The following is a 21,416-nucleotide window of genomic DNA, read 5'->3' on the forward strand; positions in this document are numbered from 1 at the left end:
GCCCGCCGATGAACTACAGCTTCCGGCTAGCGCTAGATTGAAAACTACAAATCCCGGCATCCTCCACATCTAAAGGACACACAACTCCCTCCGTTTTAAGAACTACAACTCCCAACGTGCCCCGCGCCGCGGGGCCTCCCGAAGAACAGCGCTTTCCGCCGGGAGCCGCCCTGGGCACTACAATCCCGCCGGAACCCGCTGTTCTTCGGGCGGCCTTCGGGAGCCCTCCCGCACCCCCGAGGAAGGGGAGCCCCGGTAGAGCAGCCCCCCACCCCCGTTTCCCGCACGCAGAGAGCTTGGCCACAGCCAACTGCACTGATGAGTTTATTGATTTCACGCCCCAGCAGCGATTTTCTTCTTTCCCAGCCCCATTTTTCCACCAAAACCCCCGGCGAAGGAAGGGAAACCGGGCAGAGGAGCAAAGACAGCACTGAGGAAGAGAGGAGAAGCAGCAGGGGCCGTAGTTGCCAGGTCTGCCTGCCTCACAGCGCTCTATTTACATAAATTACAGCCATTTCATATATATTTTTCTCTGCAGCCCAATTAGACAAATATCTATCTATATATAATATAAAAAATACAGAGATTTTACTTTTTTTGAAGTAAAATGTACACGGTCCAACTGTGAGCAGGAGGTAAACCTGAAAACTCGAGCCCTGTTGCTACTGAGGTTAACACTGCACACAACGCCTCTGTCGCGTCCTCTTCCAGAAAATGCTCCAATCCTACACCAAGGCAGAAAAAACCCAGAACTCAAACCACGTTCTCAGGAAAAAGTAGTATTTCAAATAAAGATGAAGGTGGTTTCTCACCATTTCAGTTCTGCTACTTCAGTCAGTAGTGATGCAAATGAAACCTGTGCTTCCCCTTTCGAACCTACCCCACATCCCACCCTTTCCAACCGTACCATCTTTGGGGTTCTGGTGCTTTTTATTTTCTCCTTGTAAACACCCCTCACAGTTCTTCAGAAAACAAAAAAAAAAAACCCTCTAAACAAAGGGAAGCAACCTTCCCCTTCAAAAAGTCTTCCCAGGAGCAGGAGAACTTCCCATTTCTCAGTCCATTTGCAGTGAGTTTGAGAGGAGCTCGGCCTCCGCTGAAGGGGGAGCTCGCAGAAAGGCCAGGGCTAAGTTTTGCTCTTGGCAAATTAGAGTCTTTAATAAAGAGTAACATGTGCAAAAAAATTAAATAGATCAACCCAGCTTTCCAGAATTACTGCTGTCAGAACGCTTGCTTTATGTGTGTGTTCTTACCCAACCCAACGCTGAAACCTCAAGTACCCGAGGTAAGAAGTGACATTTGGGAGAGATCACCACAAAGAGAAAACCCAAGAGGTGCAACCTGTTACCTCAGTGTCCTTCCTCCACCCCAACGCCTGCCATAAGGACATGTACGCAGCAGCAAAAAGAACAGAAGTGAGAACATCCCCTTCTCTATGAGGCCAAAGCACTGTTCCTGGTCGTTGGAAGGAAGAGCTCTTTCCAGACAGGCGGAGTGGGTCTTTCACCTTCCATTTGCACGGAGGGGAGGGGACGATCAGCTGCTCCCAGTTGCTTTCCGGCAAGTTTGCGGTGTTCTTTTCCCCCGGGCACGTTATAGCTGGAAACCTTCCATGGGAGCTTCGGCTTGCTGGAAGATGAATTGCTGCTGGTTCTCATCAACGTGGGGAGCCAAAGCGGAGTCATCCTCTGATCCAAAGTAGTGCTCAATCAGGTCAAAGGCCTTCTGGTAGATCTCTTGGTTCTCATGGCTCTGTAGGAACTCTATCTTATCCAAGCCTTGGAGGAAAAAGGAAATGGGATGTGATGAAATGAGGAGATCCTGATGTCTACGCTGTCCCATGCCCACCCACAATCCTTGCTCTATTCACTGCCAGACCTTTGTCTGTCTTCGATTTACACTTTCGAGCAGCACTGACGTCTGTTCAGAGCTGCTTGTGGGCATCACTCATGTCAGGCAGCGTTAACGCCTTTCCCATAGCAGGTTTAGCTGACACAGCTGCAGCAAATATGCTCCCAGCTCTGATGGAGACTTAAACTAGATTCCAGGGAAATTAAACCAACCAGCTATGAACAGCTTGACTGTTGCAGGGAGGGGAAGGAAGCCGGGCCCGTCCCAGCTATAGCTGTCCCAGTTCAATCTGCTGAACAGAAAGCATCTGATATACCCTCAAGAATTTCAAGGATTGTTCTTTAACAGGAGAATCGGGACACACAATGTAACAGCCAGTGAGAGGGCAAATCAGACCCTGGCAAAACACAGGGAGTTTCAGACCAAAATAGGAACTTCTCCTCGCGGCATCAAGAGCAGGATGAAAAACCCACCAAATTAAGTCTATCCAGGGAAAAGCAAAGTCTCTCTGGATTGCCACGGTACAGCAGCTGGGTACAGTCGAAGAAGCCTGAGACCCAGAAGCATCACATCACTCAGCTTATTTGTGGTTAATGTTCCTGACTGGTCTGAGCCACAGTTATCAGCTTGGCCTCCCAGCCTAGGAAGCTCAGATCACAAGTATGATAGTTTTTACTCCCAAGTATTTTGTCCTATGCCCAATTATAAGAGTCTAAAAAGATGACTGGAACAACATTGGCTAGTTTGGAATACACTGAATCCCTTAAAGCAGCACAAAAGTAGCACATGAGATGAGCAGACACCTTGCACTACGTCCTCCGGTACCCACCTCCCACCACCACCTACCGTAGGCCTCCTCGATCAGGCTGCAGTAGGGGTTGATGCCCGTCCCGCTCTGGTTGGCCTCCTGCTCCCCGAGCCTCAGGATGTTCTCCAGGCCGTTCAATGCCACCTGCACGATCTTAGAGTCCATAACAGTCAGCAGGTCACAAAGAGGCTTGATGCAGCCCAAGTTCACGAGGTACCTGCAGAGAGAGCACCATACACGCTGCTCAGGGTCGAGCAACTGTCACCTTTCTCCCTTAGAAGGGGCACAGGAAAGCAATCAAAGCAAAATACAAAAAGTCACCCTAAAAATATATTTTTACTGTTCTGCAAGGTTAACTTTTATCCATTTATTTGCATTTCTAGACACACCCCTGTCTAAGAAACCGGCTAATTCCTCCTGACAACTCCCTATGACACCAGTGCTACACAAATCAAGTCTGTGCTGGAATTCAATCTGTCACCAAGTTTGGACATTTTGCCCGGTCTAAACCACCTAACGGGTCAGGGAAGAGTAGTTGGGATGAGCTTATCTTCATCCCGAAGAAAGCTACAACTTGCAGCACAGCACACGATCCAGCTATTGCTCTGCCTGCACCTCAGGAGCTTTTGGAGGTTCTCCAGGTTAATTCCTCACTACTTGTCCCACAGTTCCCATCAAGACAAAACCACCACACACTCAGACAACATTCCCCCAGGTACCTGATCTGTTCGGGTGTTCCTCCCAACGTTGCGTTTGTGATAGCCCATGCTGCCTCTTTCCTTGTGCGGAATTCTGCTTTCTGCAAGATTTCTATCAGTACCGGGAAAATGTTTGCGTCTATGACTGCCTGGGGAGAGAGAGCAGTCAGAAGCGTGTGAATCGGCAACACGGTTTCCACAAGGCTCTTAACCACCCAAAGGAAACCTCTACCTCCATTTTCCAATGCAAAAGACCTTCCCAAGCTGCACCCTTCAGCCATCCCTCCATTTTATTCCTCAGCCAAATCCTATTAACACGAGATACTCAATTCCATAACGAGCACAACAGACAATCCCTGTTACTGCACTGCACGAATGCTCTCACTCCTTTTCTGCCTTTGCATGTGGGTCATTAAAGGGATAATTATAACTCTACAAGGTCCAGCTTTTCAGAGGGGCACCTCTAACTGAGCATAGAGAAAAAGCAGCTGTAACCCCTCTTATTCCAGTTATCCAGCATGTGGGACTCATTTCAGCCCTGTCTTTGCTGTTTTTAGCTCATTTGGCAGATGGCCAAGAGCAGCAAGTGTGCAAACTACTGCAGAATAAGAGTTGTAAAGAAACCCAGCCTCCAAGTGTCAGATAAAAAAAGCTGCAAATCCTTAGTGCTGAGCCTGGAATGGAAGTGGGCTGGGGAAGACTGTACCTGTATCTGTGCTCTGTTCCCTGCCGTGATGTTGGATATAGTCCAGCAGGCTTCTTTCCTGATGGATTCCTTGGGACTACTTAATAAATGAAGGAGACAAGGCAAGGCTGAGCAGTTCAGAATCACCTTTTGGGAAGGAGAGCAGAAGCGAGATCGCCAGCGTCAGGTGCAAAGCTCAACACTTCCAGCTCCCACACAGCCAACAAGCTGTGGGCACTACACTGCCCCATGCAACCACGATTCTCTCACCTGGGTCTGGATGTCGTCCCCCGTCACGATGTTGCCGACTGCTCGCAAAGCTGGGGATGCCACTTTGTAGTCATTGTGCCTGCAGGAAAAAGGGTCCGAGGATAAACACAAACCTGTCAGATCACCTGCACTGTGATGCTCAGCAGATTCTCCCCCCCGAGTCTCTCATCTGCACCACTGACTTAGAATCCCATCCCTGGCACTCAAACAGCGAGTTGATCACATCGCCACTGGATAAGCAGAGACTGAAGACAAACTTGCAATACAGACACGTTTTCATCCTTAATATCCAAACTCCATCATCATCAGCTTAATTAAAGATCTTGCCTTTTACATCGCCTCCCTGAACAAAGATGACGTAAACAACGAGAAGACCTAGAAAATTTTCAGGGTAATTCTGTAAGCATCAAGCAGTTCTATCCACTCTGAAGATGTTAAAGAGCTCCAACCAGACTGCAAACAGCAAACACTTGTCCAAGTTTCCATTCAGATATCAAAGCAGAAAAGCTAAGCTGGCTTTTGCCAGACACTACCCTTACCCTCTTTAACTCGTCTAGTGACTTGGCTTCTGTACACGCAGCTAAGTGTGAGAGCACAAGACATTCTGCAGCCCTCTCTCCTTTCACAGCCTGGAAGTGTCAGCCTGACCTCTCTTTAATGAGCTTTTCCTTGGTACTACCCAGCATTCCAGCAGAAGAAAACCTTCGCTTCTCTGAGAAAGAGATGCCAGTCAACTGCAACTCTGTCTGCTGCAGAACCTCCTATGTAACTACTCCAGAGTCCGCTAAGGTACCCATTACCTGGATGCCATGCCCACAAAAGGCAGGAAGAATGTTCCGGTAGGTTTTGATATAAGCTCACACTCAGCCGCACACTGCCCATTCTCACTAGGCTAAAATGGCAAGACAAGATACTTACATTAACAGCTCCACTAGTCGCCGACACACTCCCGAGTCAATAACGGCTTGAATCTTCTCATTGGGGCCATCTGACAAGTAGGAAAGAGCCCAGCAGGCATCTGCCAGCAAGTCAGAGTCACTGTTGAACAACAATCGGGACAAGACCGGCAGGCAGGGAGATACCTACAATGACAGCCACCACCCCAGGTCAGTCACAGTGTGCAGCGACCCTGTGTTCCCACACACACCATGTGGCTGGGTTGACTGACAAGATAACAGGTCTTGAGTGGCCACAGTTTCCTTCCCCGAAGTCAGCAGCTTCCTTGCTGGTTCACATACCTCATAATCACAGTGTCTGAAGTTACCTCAACAGTTTTATTGCTAAACTAAAATTACTCCCCTTTAATCTTGGAGCAGTGAAGATTCTCAAGGCAAGTGCTACCGTGCTGCTGCTGTTGGGAAGCTCCTTACATTTCTCCTGTAAGAGCACTGCTCCACTTCTCACCCTTAATAATGCTAAACAGCTTAGTGTTCAGAGCAGCAGCTGTTAACACTGACACCTCTAAAATCTTCAGTCGTTCTTAGGTGGTTTTACATCCACACTCCAATTCAGGTTTTGCCCCTCACCACAGGCTTCCCAGGTGATGCATGAGCATCATTTAAAAAGGTGAAACACCTTGACCTTAAACCATCTTTGTTCTACTAAAGAAAGAGGAGACATCTGAAGGGCCAGCAGACCCTTTTGTTAGAGCCTGTAAAGGGAAGAGGGAAGGGAAAGAGGAAAGCTACTACAGGTCCCATGGAGCCCTGCTTTGTAGCACCCAGAGGTCTCTGAATCAAGTTTTTAGTGACAATTTGAGTGAAGTCTCAAATTTCCAGAGTCCATAACAGGGTTCAGAGAAGCCCACAGTGGATGCTCCCTGGCAGGGAAGCCTATACAGGGGGTCCAGCAGATGGGCTGCCAACAGAGCCAGGCAGAAACACACTCGGACATGTGCTGAGCAGCCACATCAGCCTCAGCAGGAAAAGCCTCACCCTGCTCCCTCCCAGAATGACTTACAGAAGTCCAATGGCCCAAAATAATTTAGACAAGCATCTTAAGTGGGTGTCTCCCCATCACCCAACTGCCAATGAGTCATTTATCCTCACCTTATCAAACTCTGGTGGTGGACTCTTCCCTCTGCACAGGTTTGACAAGGCCCAGACAGCATTTCGTGTCATCGTCAACCTGGTGGACTTTGTGAGGAGCCTGAAGACATAATTAACATCAATTATAGCCCTTGATGTGGGAGTGAGCAAGGGAATCAAAAGAGGGAAAACTGGTATGATTTTAAGGGAGTCAAAGCTCTACTGCACTTGTTGTAGCTCAAGCCACGCTGTTTGTCACTTGAGCCTCTCAACAAGCAAGAGGAGAGGTGACATGCAACTACTACTTAGCACAAATAGGTATTGTTCCTAACAACGTCAAGTGAGACGGATCCAGAAGGCAAGCTCTGCATTAGACAAGTTGCAGAGGAAGGGTAAGTCAGCCAAATGCAGTCCCAAGTTCAAATCCAGCCCAAGCCAATGCTCGAAGCCCTATACAAGGTCAGATGGTCTGCACTAAAGACCAGCGGCCCCAAACTGCTGTCGCTTGGCTCCGGTGAGGACAGAGAATCCCGCAGGCTGGGGACTGCTGTTGGCAGCCACAGCTGGCAGTGACCAACAGACAAAGCTGTGTAACAACCCCCTTGTGACAACGCATCGGTTTGCCAAGGACAGGATAAAGCAGCGATTGATTCTTCCCAGAGCAGCGCGCAGTCCTTGGGAGCACACAGACAGCTCTGGCGGGTCTGCGACATGCTGCGGAGGAGAGGTGTGCCCAGATCAGCTCCCCTCCCTCAGGCCCAAAGGAGCCTGCTCGGACAAGCACCTGAGAGCCATAGCATAAGCACAAGGAGCAGGAATCGGAGGGACACGCAGGGGAAGGGCGAGCCCTGTGACTCCAAAAGGACGAGCACACTGCAGCAATACTCGCTCCAGACTCAGAGCAGTGCAGAGGTCTGTGAGAAGGCATGTCATCTACCACGTCCCACTGTTTATCAGGTACTGATCTGATCTGGTACCACCAGTTGGATTCCCAATGAATGTCACCATACATTGCTGGGGAATCTCTTCACCCAGCGCAAATCTCTGCCTGCTGCAGCACAAAGGGACGTCAAGAACTGTACTGGCACGTATTCATGGCTACTCACATTAATAAGGGAGGAAGGATAGCGCAGTTAAGGACATAATCTCTACACACAGAGCTGTCTCCAGCAATGTTCCCCAATGCCCAGACAGCCTGAAAGGAAACAGCAACAGTTTTAGCATACACGCAGTTTGTGAACAGAAGAAGAAAAGGGCAGTGTGCTAAGAAAGCATTTTCCTGTAATTCCAAGCAAACCATCCTTCAATTTGTGGTCTGGACGCAGTTGTCAGACACCGGACACTAGTTTTAAACACTGCATTTTAATTGCGTGCAACCCTCTGTGGTTCCCTCCCTAGCCCCAAAGTACGAAACGCACTGTACCTGCTCTTGGACATCCTCAAAGTCAGAGTTTAACAGCTCTATAAATATCGGAACCGCCCCGGCCTCAATGACTATTTTTGTCTGCTGGGAAGTTCCTGATGCAATGTTCGTCAGTGCCCACGCTGCTTCAAACTGTAATAGGCAAAAAGGTGAGAGAAGCATCAATAAAATGATCCCAATTCAGCAAAACATTTGCTGTTAGATTTTGGCTACAATTCTTTCAAGTTCTACTGAGAAGGCTGTGAGAGACAGAGCCCATCACAGAGACCTCATGACTCAAATGATTTTATTTTTCTTGAGCAATAAGAACCATGTCTGCCAAACACCTTTTCAGAGGATTAGCACGCGAAGACACCACCGTCAGCCACACCACCTCATTCCACCCATACAACAACTTTCCAGCAAGGAAAGTGAAGACACAGTGCATGAGATAACATGGAGTTGAATGTTCTCCACATCTGGCACAGATCAGCCAGTTCTAGCCCGCCCTTGTCTGCCTTGAGTTCCAGTGAAGCCGAGCATCGAGTTCCCTCTGTTTGCCACTCACTCTTTGGTTTAAAACCAGACATCCATTTTGCTCTTATTGAGCATAAGCCCCTATGGCTCACGGCCTCAGGCCGGAGGTCAGGAAGGAAGATGAAGGCAGTCATCAGCTCAGATACAATTCCATGTACGGAAGTATCTTTAACCCCTCCACCATGCCTATAGTTATTACCAAGCTGGAAGGAATCTCAAGAAGCCACCCAGTCCATGCCTCTGCCCCACGGCAGGACCAGTACTACCCAAGCCATTTCCAACAGACTCTGAGCCTGCACTTAAAGGCCTTAAATAATCGAGGTTTCCCTTCACACAATTTCTTCCTTTCTATTTATTCTGCAGCTCCACTAGCTCCCAGCAGAAATATCAGATACAGGAAAGCCAAATTATCTTCTGCTGCAGCTGACCTATGTTATTTTTGCCAGTATTCTGGCAAGAACTCAGAGCAATTTATAATCTCCTTTTTTGCCCTAATTACAGGCTACCTCTGCTTTCTCCTACACATCACAAAACCTGCAGCTTTGGGGTTCAAGACAGTACTACTGCCTGACAGTACCTGTGGGTTCATGTTGCTAAGCCGTGGAGGTTAAACAGCGACATGCCATGGGGAATTCAGAACACCATCTCCTTTACCTGTAATGTGCAATTTTCACTTCTTTTCAGGAATTCGACGAACCTGTCCACCACTCCTGGGGTGTTGATCACTTCATCTATTGGAGGATTGGGCTCTGCAACAGCAAGGCAGCGTCAGACAGTACGCAAGACTAAGGCGGGGGAATAACAGCATGGACTATCACTGAAATGAGTGACCTCCAACTGTACCGAACTCTGCAGAACCACAGTCTGTACAATTCACACGACTGTAATTCATTAGTAATACACTAGATTGCCACATTTCTAGGTTATAACTTCCCTTCCCCCACTCTCAAAGACACTAAGCTTCTGTACAGCAACACACTTGCACAAACGAAGCGGAGCTATCAGATCTACAGCAGAGACAAGCAGAGTTATTTTTACCTTTGGAGAGTAACTTCCTGAATTTCTGAGTTGTTGCAAGCTGTAGGTCAGGGTCATCTGAGAAAAGCATCTCTACCATCTCTCTCGTGATCACTCCCTCCTGAGAAGATGCAGAGGAGACAAAACAATGGTTTCGTTTCTCACTAAGTTTACACAAGGCATCATGAGAGCCTACCATGACTTTGTGCTTAGCTATGCAGAGATGCCCAGGTGGGGATCACTGCACACCATGTACTTCCTGGCAGGCTTTTCCAGCAACATTTGCAAAGAGAGAAAAACCAGGCCATGGAGGTTTGTCAGTTCTGTGCGTTCCACAGCGTTAAATCTATCTGAAGACAGGACTGCACAAGGAAAGGCCCCTTACCCCGCACGTTGTGGAACTAATGTAGGAATCCACCAGGAGGCTGTCGAACATGGAGGCATCTTCACTGATCAACTCCACGTTTCTTCTTTTGAAGAGCTGGCAAGGAACAAAACACAGGAGTCGTTATTAGAAAGCAATGATGAGCAGTCTTCACATCTAGACATTCTCGTTCCTCAGACAAGATCCCATCAGCTAGACTGAACACGGCCTGCATAGAAAAGCAGTCATTAATAACAGCTCTGCGCTCTGAAGACCAGTCTGGCGTACAAACCCTAGAAATAAAACATGCTAAGTCTTGCCCTCGGATATGCAAACGCCCCAGTTGCTGAGACACTGGTGCAGGCAAGCAGAGAATTTGACCTAACAAGTCAGGAAACTGGGGAGAAGGCCACTGGCAGATGAGGCACTCATACAGCAAACATTTAGCACGAGCCACACGCATCGCCCAGGAATCACTTCGGACTTTCACAGACCGCCAAGCTAAGAAAACCCAGCTCAGAGTTAAAAAAGACACAGCCGATACTTCCACTTGCACTTCCTTCTTCTTGAGGAAATAAATCCACCCATTAATAAATCAAAAAAACTAAAAAAAAACCCCTTAAAAACAAGGATCTGTGACAAAAACCTTTAATGCTCAAGGACAAAGTGCTTGGGGAGCTTGTGAAGCGAGCTACACTCTGTACTAGGCACACAAAAGAGAGAAAACAAGGCGTCTGTTAGAACAGGAAAAGTAAGAGGACCACCACCAAACCTTAACAGACAGATAGATCCCTGGAGATGCCAGGCTGGCAGCAGCACAGTCTGGCTGTGTTAAGGCAGGACTCAAGCTAGTCAAGGTGACAGTTACCTGTTGCTCTCGTTTCTGTTTGCGCAGCTGAATCCCTTCCTCTTCTCTTCTCCGACGCATTTCTTCGGGATTCAGGGCTTTGTTCTTGTAGCTCTTCATTCGATAGTTGTCCTTCGCAGGACTCGCCATGGTTTCTGGGAAGAGAAACACACATCTGCCTCAGATTTCTGGTCACACTCTGCTCCTCTCCCCACATCCTTCCTGACAAGGAATCCTGTGCACGTGGAACAGCCAGGTTAAACAGACTGCTTTGCAAGAGCTGGGTTCCAACACTAAAGTGGAAGCTTCAAATCAGAACGCGATCCTGGCCCTTATTCATGGGATGTGTTGTTACAGCAAGAGTGTTGCGAAGTTTCTAGGAAGCATAAGAGATTTCTTGTTCTGAAAGGAACCCAGACCCAGCTTCACCACATCGAGCACAGTACCCACAGGAAAGGCTTTGACACACGCAGCCTCACTGTCCTCAGGAGGCACAGAACTAAGCACTACTCTGGTTTTCAGCAGAAGTCATTTCCCTTGTATCACCATGGCAAAAATCCAACAGAACTCACAGCAAACCAAGTTCTGGATTTATATCAACAATTTAAAACCTTGCTAAAAGCAGAGCTGTACATAACCTAGAGCCATGTTTGCCCCACCAGGACGCTGCCAGTGCTCAGTGCCTGACCCACTTATGTTGCTGTTTCATACCTGACTAATGCCGCACTTCCAACTCAATAACTCGTGCATTTCCCTCTGAGTCAGGGAAGCGACTCTGCACTATTTGGCACAGTGAAAGGCAACCAGGGCCAAGTAGCAACCTGAGTACAGAGGATATCAATTCCTCCGCTGCATCCAGCTGCATTCCATGGCTTTGACCATGTCCTTTTTGCATCTTTCCAAACTCTTCTTTTCTCCCATTTATGACACAAATCCTTTGCTTAACATCCGTGCCTTTCTTGGGTCAGGAAGGGAGCAATCATGATACGCCGTGTCAGAGTACCAGTGAACCATGAGACCAGCTCACTCCTCTCCCAAACTCCACCGGACACCAATATCTTTGTTTCCTCCCAGCCAAGGGCAGGTGGAAGAAGTGTCCTGTGAAAGTCCACAGTGCTATCTTCTCACCCCTCCTCTCTCAAGCTCCAAGTGTTCCTCAGCCATATTGCTTACACAAAGCTTCAGCCCAATTTATCAGCTGCCTCCAGCCACCCTGGAGCCCTTCCAGGACCAGCTGGAGACCTTACTGCCCTCCTACTGGGAAAGTCCCCAGCCAAGCTGAGAAAAGTCATACACAACAGACAAACATTCAAGACTTCATTGCTATGGCAAGACAAAACAACTGGAAGAATTAATATTTTAACAAAAGAGGAGATGAAATACTTTCAGTACTACGATTTCCCGAAAACAGCTAAAAAGACACCAAGCACTGTGAAAAAATCTGACTCAGTTTCACAGCATCTGCATTCAAAGAGGGCATTCTCCTCCCTAGCCAAAATGTCAAGAGGACATTCTTCTTAAAAGCAACAAATAAAGGAAAACACCACCAGCTAACTCGGAAGATAGAAGACTTACAAAAAATCTACAGGCTTCAGGGGATTAGAACCGATCTTCTAGTAGTGAGGGGTCACCTACAGACAGGTATTGATTCAGGAAGCATATTTACTTCCCACTGTTCTGACAGTGCTCAGGCATCGCTGCCCCAGCGCTAACGGCTGGAACAGCCACATAAGAGTGGGAGCTGCCAGCTTAACTCAGAAGATTACAACAGAATCCCTAACAGGACAAATTTGTTACTTCCTTTTGGAAAGCAAAGTCTCCAATTAAATGGCAGTTTTCAAGAAAATTAGGAGGAAAAAGTGACCTAACACTACATGCAGGATTACCAGCCAGTGAGTCACACAACTGAGTGACACGGGACAGTGCAGCTGCTCCACACTTGCACAGCCCCACTCAGCTGGGCACACCCTGGACCCTGCTCCAGCCAGAGAGGCTCGGCCGTGCTGCGAGGTCTTGGAGCACACTCTAGAGCAAAGAAAGAGTCCTCCAGCTGCCATGTACACCACAGCAATACCAGAAGAGGCTGCCGCACTCATCCTTATATACTGAATGATGAGAAGGTATTTGCCACTTAAAAGAAAGGAGAAACGGTGTGAAAGTTTGACTGTGAAGGCTCAGCAGAGCACTCAAATCCTGCCAGCATCTATGCAAAAGCCAACATAAGCTGCAGCCGTTCAGTCTGAAAGCTGTAATTCCGGGGTCACTGCTGCCATGCCGAGACTATAGCGGATTCTCAGCGTTACTGGATCAGAAACCTAGCCTCGCTGCTTCCCAGTTCCCTGCATTCCAGAAAGCATTTGCTTCAAACATTGTCAGCTGCTGACTAAAGCCTCTGAGCTGAGTCACTGCGGGGAGTCGCACACCCATCATAAACCAGGGCTCGTGCTGCTGAGTCAGACCCGAGTGAGAGCAGGGACACAGCTACACTGACAGACCTGGCAGCGCTTTTTAAACCAAAACACCTTTTCGCAAAGGGAATCTTCAAAGCAGACCTATTCCCAGTCTGTTGCTGGGCATAAGACACACACCTAAGGCAAAGCCTGGCCAGCAGGAAGGCTGGCAGCCACCTCTGAAAAGCGGAGAAAGGAAACAGGATCATGCAAGTGTGAACAAATACACTCGAACTCCATCAGCACCCACCTGCCAATCAGTGCCTACTGGGTAAAGGTCAGAGCTTCCCAGCTCCGAGCAAACATGGCACCAGCTGAGACTAAAGGGCCCCTTCCCACCCGAGTTTTCCCTGTGACGGTATAAACTCAGCTGGTTACAATTAAGCCCCCCTAAATTTGACAAGTAGTAGCAAAACACTCCCAGTGAACTACCCAGTTTCACCCGAAAGGCTTTACTAATGATATTCCTTGGGTTTCTCCTACCCAGCAGAAAGTTTCTCCATTTCCTACAGTGACCTGGAAGCCCAAGGAGACTCCAGTCTCCTTTCGGTTTGCACAGGCTCTCAGCATTGCACACCTGCTGCAAGAAACATCTACCAGCAGCACAGGAACGGTTGCTGCTTGTTACTGCCCTTCCTCTCCTCATGTTTTCTCAGCCTGACCGATCCGCAGAGACAGAGATAGAGCACAAATCCATACAAGTGGGGTTCCAGGGAGGCAGCAAGGATGCAGGATTCTTCCACTATGGCCACCAGTTCAGAAAGCTTGGGAAGCGGCTTTCCCAGCGGGGTCTGTGTTCAACGAGATGCCTGCGCTTTCAACACTCCGCCCTTCAGGAGCAGAAGGCAGCTGCAGTAACTGATTTAGTAGCAGCAGACAGCAGAGCAGTTCGGGTCACACAGAGAAAATGAACCTCACCTTCAGGAGAACAAGCTGGCAGAGCTATATCAGAGATCTGGGACTCCGGTAACCTGCCCTGACAATGTTAACAACTCCATGTGATACTCACGCTATCTTCAGTTACAGCCACTGAGGCATTTCTTTAAAAAACCCCAGGCATCTGTGATATTTTTGGATCTGAGGAGGAGGGGCCTGTAAGAACACACCACTGGTCTTCTGGAGCTGCACATACAAGTCGGTAGCAGGCAGGGGACTTCAGGCCGACTGCATGTTACTGCTTCACAGTCTTGCATTTCTCCAGAAAGCTGCAGACCTCACATCTGTAACTCAGACTCTCGGTATTCCTGCAGTCAGCTCACAGCAAAGCACTGACAGCGAACCCTGGAAACCTGGTTCAGTGTTGAGGGACGGCATGTCAGATTTGAATAGGATTTATCATCGCTATCACCTACTTACAACAGAAGAGGAAATCTCTGGGCACTTCTACGTTCATCCTCACACCGTCTCTTACTTTGCCGAACCATCACCAAAGCTGCTGCTTTAAGTGAACAAAAAACCATTAAACAAAAGGGCGTCACCTCACAGTTAGCTGTACTTATGTGAGTTTTGTTCCTTCCATCTCCCATTTGTGATGGAATTCCTTAAGTTTGAGAATGGAAACGAATGTTCTTCTGAGACTCAGACACGAGTGTTTTACAGTGCTCTGTGAATGCGCCTTCAGCCAGTTCTCAAGAGCTTAAGCCCTCACTGTACAACAGCACAAAGGCTCCCCCTGACAGAGGCGACAGTAGGGACCTGGTAACATCACTGGAAGAGTCTCCTCTAGAAAAAGTGCACCCAGTACAACTTCAGGATTTCAGTTTGGACTGCAGAAAGAGAAGCCTAAATGACCTGTGCTACTGAAATACAACTGCAATTAATTTGTTTAAAAAAATACATAAAAGTAGTTGAATCGCTCATACACACTGTGTGAAAAGGTAGCCCTGAGCTGCTACCAGAAATGAGCCGAGAACAGACCATTACATTGAACCTGGCACTTTGTTAATTTGCAGTGAATAAGAAAAAAAATCACTTCACTTGCTCAGAAGACAGAAGGAAAAAGAAACCAGAGTACTGTGCTTACAGGAGAAGAAAAATTCCCTAAGCCATCCTGCCAAGCAAGCAGCAACTCCAGGCTTCTCCCCACCAGCCCTGGAGTCACCCCAGCTGCTGCTGAGCCTTGGGAAGTGGGGGATTCTTTTGTCCTGCCTCCTGTGCACATCCACTCTGCTTTTCTGCTCTCAAGCAGGTTATCTTGAGTGTTTGCTACAAACACACACAGGCAGAGCCCTCGGAGCCAGCCTGCCAATGTCCCAGCGTTCCGCACGCAGCACAGGCTGTGCCAGTAAAACGCTTACCCACGCAGCTACACGGCTGCCGGGAGCAGCAGCCGCCCCAGCTCCCTCCCGTCTGTTTTAGCTTCCACAAGCCAGCAATGCGATATCGCCGCTGGAATGTGCAACAGCTCCGCTGATGGCGCTGGCTGTGGAGGGGGAAGGGAAAGACAAAAATCCCTCTTTGGGGAAAATGAACAGCCCTGCAGCAGGCCTGCCCTTACCAAGGGTCAGTCCGAGATCAGGATTCCTTCCAGGCTGCCCCTGTCCTGACCGAAGAGGAGCCCACCTATTCCTCAGTCCTGTTCTTAATACACATCAGTGTCAATACTACCTCTTTCTGAGCTTTTCACCCCAAAAAACCCCGAGGTTTGGGGGCTTTAACTCCTCTTCAACCTGATTTAAACACTCTAAGACATTCAGATTTCATAAGAGTGGACTGATCAAGAAATATGGTGTCACCTGAGGTCACAGAGGCCTTCTGTAACAACAGCTCTTAAAACAGGGATATAACTTTTCAACTAAGTCAACCCAAACTCGACCCACAAGTTACAGGAGCTTAAAACCAACCAGAAGTGGTGAGAGGCTGTTATGGAGGGCTATAAAATTCCAAGCAGCTCATCCTTCCCCGCATGCGCTTTGCTCCAGAAGCAAACAGCGCTGTTGGATGTGCTGAGCAAATCTGAGCGTGTCTGGACCTCACCGGTACAACAGCTGAAAGCCAAGAGGCTGAGGCAAGCGACACTTTTGCTATCACACAAATTTAATGACTGAACTCCCCTTAACAAAGTTCATGTTTGCCCTCCTGAACATGAGCAAACAAAGCAAAACAGCCAAATAACTACTTAAATCAATCACCAACCAGAGTTTGATTGAGAATCAAGCACTGCACGCTGCTCCACGGGCTGAAGAGTGCTATAAAGACATGCAGATGTATCATTTGCATAGCAAACGAAGAGAGAACTGACAAGCATTTCTGACAATGCAGGCAAGACCATGATCCTACAACTGCCACGGCACCGTACACGAAGGGCACGACGTTGTGCTGCCACAATCCAGCCCTACTGACCTAAAACCGGGAAAAGAGCAGACTTCGGTTATTAAAAAGTTAATAAAGATTACAATAGGAGAACTCAAATGAGGGAGTTTGCAGGTCTGGCTGTCAGAAAAACACCTGCTTCAATTTCCAAGAAGAAACAGGGAGGCAAAGGTGGGACAGGGTGGGAAGCACCCTGGCAGGAACATCCCCGCTCTGGAGAGCGCAGGCTGCTCTCCGACATTCCCCACAGGCCCCAGGGTGTTTCTCTACTCAACTCCACCACTCGAGATTTTACATTATCTCAAGCTACAAATAAACTTTTAGAGGCTCTTTGGGACCAGGAGGTGCTGCAACCATTGCAGCCACAGCCTTACGGCTGCTGACTTCTCCGGGAACCCCACAGGAGAGGTTTGGAGACAGCAGGAGAGTTCCTGATGAGATTGTTTGGGCCAAGCAGCATCCAAGGGGATTTTCAGGACTTCTGAAGACAAGTCTGGTTAAAAGAGAGTACTGCAGGTGACAGTAAAAACAACCTCACCTCCCACTTCCCAAAAGAGGCTCCCTGCTTACAGGGAATAAACCGGCCACAGCCTTGGTGTTCCCGAGCTCCCTATTCCCTCAAGCCCTGTCCGAGGGCCTGGACCTCAAGAAGAGGACACCTCCCCACCCCGAGCAGGGCGCTCCGGGGGAGCACCAGAAGGACAAATCCCTCTGACGTTAACACCGCACATCGGACGGGCGGAACTCGGAGCAGAGAGGTCTGTGGCTGCCAGAAAGCGCAGCCCCCTGCCCCTCCGGCCGTGCCAGCGCTGCCGGGGACGAGGACACCGACCGGCCCCGCACTGGCTCCTCGGGCCACGGTGTCAGCAGGGGGGTTTGGAGCCCGCGGCGGTGCAGGGACGGCCCAGGCGCGATCTGCGGGCGCAGCGGCACGAGTTTGAGTTTACAGAAGCGAAGAGAGCCGAGCCCCGGGATTACCGACACCGGGCGGCTCGGCGGGATCTCGGTGCTCAACTCTGAACTCGGGACCGGCCTCGAACCGAGCGCCGCGAGGCTCCCGTCGAGGCTCCACGCCGCCTCCCGGTGCTCCCCACGGCGGGACCGGCACCGGTGCCGCCGAGCCGTGACGGCGTTATCGCTGCAGCTCCCGGGCACCGGGCGGGGGTCCCGCCGCCGCCGCCGCCGCTCGCACCGGCCCGGCCCCCTGCGATGACTCAGCAGCGGCCGCGCCCCCCCCCGGCTCCGCCGGGCCCGGGGCCGCGGTGAGGGGCGCGGGCGGCGTGGGGCGAGACGGGTCCCGTGCAGGCGGCGGAGCGGGGGCCGCTCCCCGCGTGCCCTCCCAGCTTCTCCTCCCTGCCCTCCCCGCCGCCCGCCCCAGCCGGGGCCCGCGGCCGCCCTCACCCATCGCGGCTCCCGAGGCGGCGGCTCCCGAGCGGCGGCGGCGGCGGCGGCCACAATATGGCGGCGCGGGCGCGGGGCGGCGCGGGCGCGGACGGCAGCCCGGGAGGGACAAACTGCTTCGCGCGGAGGGAGGGATGAGCGGGGCGGGGAGGACAGTGGCCCGGGAGGGACAAAGTGCTTCTCGCGGAGCGGGAGAGGCCGCTCCCTCCCGCGGGCGCCCCCAGTAGCGGGGAGGACCCGGCCGGGACCTTGTGTCCCACCCGTCGTGTCCCGTCCCCCATCTCTGAGCCCTCACACCCCGTCCCCTCGCGTCCCATCCCTCGCCCTGTCCCCCCATGTCCCCACTACTCACATTCTGTCCACCCCATCCCATCTTTCAAATCTCATCCCGCACACCCATCCCTTGTGTCCCATTCTCCACACACACCGTCCCCTCGTGTCCCCTCCCTCACATCCCATCCCCTCATGCCCCATTCTCAGTGTCCCGTCCTCTCTGTCCCATCCTCTCCCCTCACACCCTGTCCCTTGTGTTCCATTCTCCCCCCTCATGCCCTGTCCCCTCGTGTCTTATCTCTCGTGTCCATTATTAGTGTCCCATCCTCCCCCCTCACTCCCTGTCCCTTTGTGTCCCAACCACTCATGTTGTGGCCCTCACATCCCATCCATCATGTCTCATCCTACATGCCCTGTCCCTTGTGTACCATTTTTCCCTCTCACGCTCTGTCCCCTCATGTCCCAACCCTCACATCCCATCTCCTCGTGCCCCATTCTTAGTGTCCCATCCTCTCAGTCCCATCCTTCCCCGCGACACCGCATCCCCTTATGCCCCGTCCCGTCGTGTCCCCTCCTGTCCGACGACTCTCCATGGCCAACACACGTGGGTTTTGAGCAGAGAAACATTCCAAGACATCCTTTTATTACGAAGTGATCGCCAGTCTGTGTCCATGGCCGCTCTGCATCTCTGGGCCCGGCGGCAGCTGGTGTGGAGCGTCAGGCGGAGCGAGCCCGGCCGCCGCCTCCTGTGGCGATGAAGACGTCAATGGGGATGTTGGGCAGCGTCAGGCAGTGGCTGCCGGGGCACCGCTGCATCTGCCTGCGGGAGAGAGCGGCGTCAGCCCGGTGGCACAGGATGGCACAGCGTTCGCTGTCACCGCGTGGCCTGGCATGGGCCAGCACGGCACAGCATGGCCCTGGCGTGGCACAGCCCAGTACAGGATGGCACAGTGTTCACTGACACAGCATGGCATGGAGCGGTCTGACACGGGCCAGCACGGCACGGCGCAGCACAGCATTAACTGACATCCCACGGCACAGCACAGCACTGACTGATACCACACGGCACGGCACAGCAGGGCTCCCTGCCCCAACAGCGGCTGCCACAGCCGGGGTGCCCTGTCCTGGGACAAGGAGGGCTCCAGCTCCAGCCGATGCTTTCAGGAGGCAAAGGAGCCGTGTTTGCTGCAGCCGGACCTGTCTGTGCGGCAGGGACGCAGCGTGGCTGTGCCGAGGCCGTCCCGGCCCCTCTTACCTCGCCACGGAGTGCCCGGGGCCAAACGCCTCCTGCAACTCGGGGGGCACAGCTGAGCCGGGACAGTCGCCTGCCTCGAGGAGGAACCTCCGAGCCCGCGGCATCTGCTGGGAGCTCATGGTCGGGCCCTGAGCGCGTCAGACAGGAGCGGAGTGAGAGCGTCGGGCGAGCGTGGGACCTCAGCAGCAGCAAAAGCACTGGGGGAGCGCTGAGGGGAGCCCTGAGCAGCCCCTGTAACCTGCACAGCACCCGTCTCAAGCCCTGGCAGCACCAGCTACATCACAATGGCACAGGGGTCCAAGGCCCCCCTGTGCCCCCCAGCGCAGCTGAGTCATCGCTGGGGACTCGCTGCAGGATGAGCTGAGGGCGTGCGGGGTCCCAGCCGACGTGAGGACATGCGAGGGTTTCTGCTTGCCAATGGCTACCAGCTCGGGCGGACCATCGGGGAGGGAATGTACTCCAAAGTGAAGGAGGCGTTTTCCCAAAAGCACCAGCAAAAAGTGGCGATTAAAATAGTTGATAAGAAGGAAAGCCCAGAAGGTAAAAGGTGACCCTGAAAGGGCTCTGGGCTGAGCCACCATCCCTCTACAGGGGCTTTGAATTCCCGGCTTTCCCAGACTCAGAGCGGACGGGAAGGCGGCTCTGGGGCATCTGGCAGAGCAGCCCAAGGCCATGGCCCATGGAAAGGACCCAGTTAGGACCCCACCCTTCGAGCTGCAGGGACGGCAAAGGGCTGGCAGAGTCCAGCGTCGTCCCTTGACCAGCATCCCTTGGGGAATGGTGCCAGAAGGAACCAGGCACTCAGGGACAACTTCTCCTCCCTCTCCTGAGTCCCAGCGGGGTGCCCGGCACCAGCACCTCAAGGATGTTCCCACGAGTAACTCCCCCTCCTCTCTTGGCAGTGTTTGTTCAGAAATTCCTTCCCCGAGAGCTCGAGATCGCCATGCGCTTGGACCACAGGAACATCATCTACGTGCACGAGGTACTGGAGGCCCCAGAGGGGAAGATCTGCCTTGTGATGGAGCTGGCGGAGAACGGGGACGTCTTTGACTATGTGCTCCGCGAGGGTCCCCTGCCCGAGCCCCATGCCCGGGCGCTGTTCCGGCAGCTGGTGGAGGCTGTTCGGTACTGCCATGGCTGCGGGGTGGTCCACCGCGACCTCAAGTGCGAGAACACCCTGCTCCAAGGCCATACCGTGAAGCTGACGGATTTTGGCTTTGCCAAGCTGCTCCCCAGGGACCGCAGGGAGCTGAGCTGGACCTTCTGTGGCAGTGCAGCCTACGCGGCACCCGAGGTGCTGCAGGGTGAGCCCTACGACAGCTGCAAGAGCGACATCTGGAGCTTGGGCGTCATCCTCTATGTCCTGCTCTGTGCCCACCTGCCCTTCCACGATACTGACATCACCAGGATGCTGCACCAGCAGCAGAAAGGCATCTCCATCCCCGCACACCTGGGGGTCTCCAGGGAGTGCCTGCACCTCCTGAACTCGCTCCTGGAACCAGACGCGGCTCTGAGGCCGTCCATCGAGGAGGCCAGCAGGCACCCGTGGCTGAGCAGCCCCTGAGGGCAGCTCCCCCTGGGATGGACTGTTTCTAAAATAACCATTATTTACCATAAATTTGGAAGTCGGTGTTTCCCAGCTACTCAGCCTCATGCGTGCTGTGCCAGGCCCCAGCCAGCAGGGACAGGGGCGGGCTCATATTCAGGCGTTTGCCCAGAGGTGGCCAGAGATGATCTGAGAGCCGGAGCATCTCCCGTACAAGGACAGGCTGGGAGAGTTGGGCTTGCTCAGCCTGGAGAGGAGAAGGCTGTGGGGAGATCTTAGAGCAGCTTCCAGTGCTGAAAGGGGCTGCAGGGAAGCTGGGGAGGGGCTTTTTACAAGGGTCTGGAGTGTCAGGACGAGTCGGAACAGTTATAAGCTGAAAGAGATTGAGATGAGATCTTAGGCAGAAATGTTTTTCTGTTCAGGTGGGGAGGCCCTGGCCCAGGTTGCCCAGAGCAGTGGTGGCTGCCCCATCCCTGGAGGGGTTCAAGGCCAGGTTGGATGGAGCTTGGAGCCCCTGATCCAGTGGGAGGTGTCTCTTCCAACCCAAACCATTCTATGGTTCTATGATTTTTATCATCTTACTCAAGGCCCTCGGCTGCCAGCAGTGGCGAAGAGCAGGGACACAAGCCATGAGCAGCCTAGGGCAGCATGGGTCCAACTTCCCAAGACCAGC

The 21,416-nt window shown here is 51.9% G+C and overlaps 3 protein-coding genes across 3 annotated transcripts; 1 reads left to right on the forward strand and 2 right to left on the reverse strand.

The window, feature by feature from the left end:
- Positions 1-320: 320 nt before the first annotated feature.
- On the reverse strand, positions 321-16,242 carry KPNA6 (karyopherin subunit alpha 6). The gene is made up of 14 exons (XM_009561833.2): positions 16,092-16,242; positions 10,528-10,661; positions 9,681-9,776; positions 9,317-9,416; positions 8,933-9,027; positions 7,763-7,894; positions 7,446-7,534; positions 6,361-6,460; positions 5,231-5,394; positions 4,313-4,391; positions 4,064-4,189; positions 3,379-3,506; positions 2,698-2,876; positions 321-1,778 (listed from the first exon to the last, which is right to left on the reverse strand). The coding sequence occupies exons 1-14, from the start codon at positions 16,225-16,227 to the stop codon at positions 1,594-1,596; spliced, it is 1,743 nt and encodes a 580-aa protein (XP_009560128.2). The 5' UTR covers positions 16,228-16,242; the 3' UTR covers positions 321-1,593.
- Positions 16,243-18,659: 2,417 nt separating this feature from the next.
- FAM229A (family with sequence similarity 229 member A) lies at positions 18,660-19,316 on the reverse strand. Its single transcript, XM_009561876.2, has 2 exons — positions 19,198-19,316; positions 18,660-18,762 (listed from the first exon to the last, which is right to left on the reverse strand). Exons 1-2 carry the CDS (start codon positions 19,314-19,316, stop codon positions 18,660-18,662), a joined length of 222 nt encoding a protein of 73 aa, XP_009560171.1.
- Positions 19,317-19,580: 264 nt separating this feature from the next.
- Positions 19,581-21,402, forward strand: TSSK3 (testis specific serine kinase 3). Its single transcript, XM_009561875.2, has 2 exons — positions 19,581-19,737; positions 20,100-21,402. Exons 1-2 carry the CDS (start codon positions 19,593-19,595, stop codon positions 20,759-20,761), a joined length of 807 nt encoding a protein of 268 aa, XP_009560170.1. The 5' UTR covers positions 19,581-19,592; the 3' UTR covers positions 20,762-21,402.
- The last annotated feature ends 14 nt before the right edge of the window (positions 21,403-21,416 follow it).

Source organism: Cuculus canorus, chromosome 22 (genome assembly GCF_017976375.1).
Source record: "Cuculus canorus isolate bCucCan1 chromosome 22, bCucCan1.pri, whole genome shotgun sequence".
In the NCBI taxonomy this organism is placed as follows: domain Eukaryota; kingdom Metazoa; phylum Chordata; class Aves; order Cuculiformes; family Cuculidae; genus Cuculus; species Cuculus canorus.

Bases quoted from the DNA above. Each gene is read 5' to 3' on its own strand.
- TSSK3 (XM_009561875.2), top strand. From the start codon at position 19,593: ATGCGAGGGTTTCTGCTTGCCAATGGCTACCAGCTCGGGCGGACCATC. The intron at 19,738-20,099 runs GTAAAAGGTGAC...CTCTCTTGGCAG, and splicing joins TAAGAAGGAAAGCCCAGAAG to TGTTTGTTCAGAAATTCCTT.
- KPNA6 (XM_009561833.2), bottom strand. From the start codon at position 16,227: ATGGTCTTGCCTGCATTGTCAGAAATGCTTGTCAGTTCTCTCTTCGTT. The intron at 9,417-9,680 runs GTAAGGGGCCTT...GCATCTTCTCAG, and splicing joins TTAGTTCCACAACGTGCGGG to GAGGGAGTGATCACGAGAGA. The intron at 7,535-7,762 runs GTACAGTGCGTT...GTTTCCTTTCAG, and splicing joins TTGAGGATGTCCAAGAGCAG to GCTGTCTGGGCATTGGGGAA.
- FAM229A (XM_009561876.2), bottom strand. From the start codon at position 19,316: ATGAGCTCCCAGCAGATGCCGCGGGCTCGGAGGTTCCTCCTCGAGGCA. The intron at 18,763-19,197 runs GTAAGAGGGGCC...TCTCTCCCGCAG, and splicing joins CCCGGGCACTCCGTGGCGAG to GCAGATGCAGCGGTGCCCCG.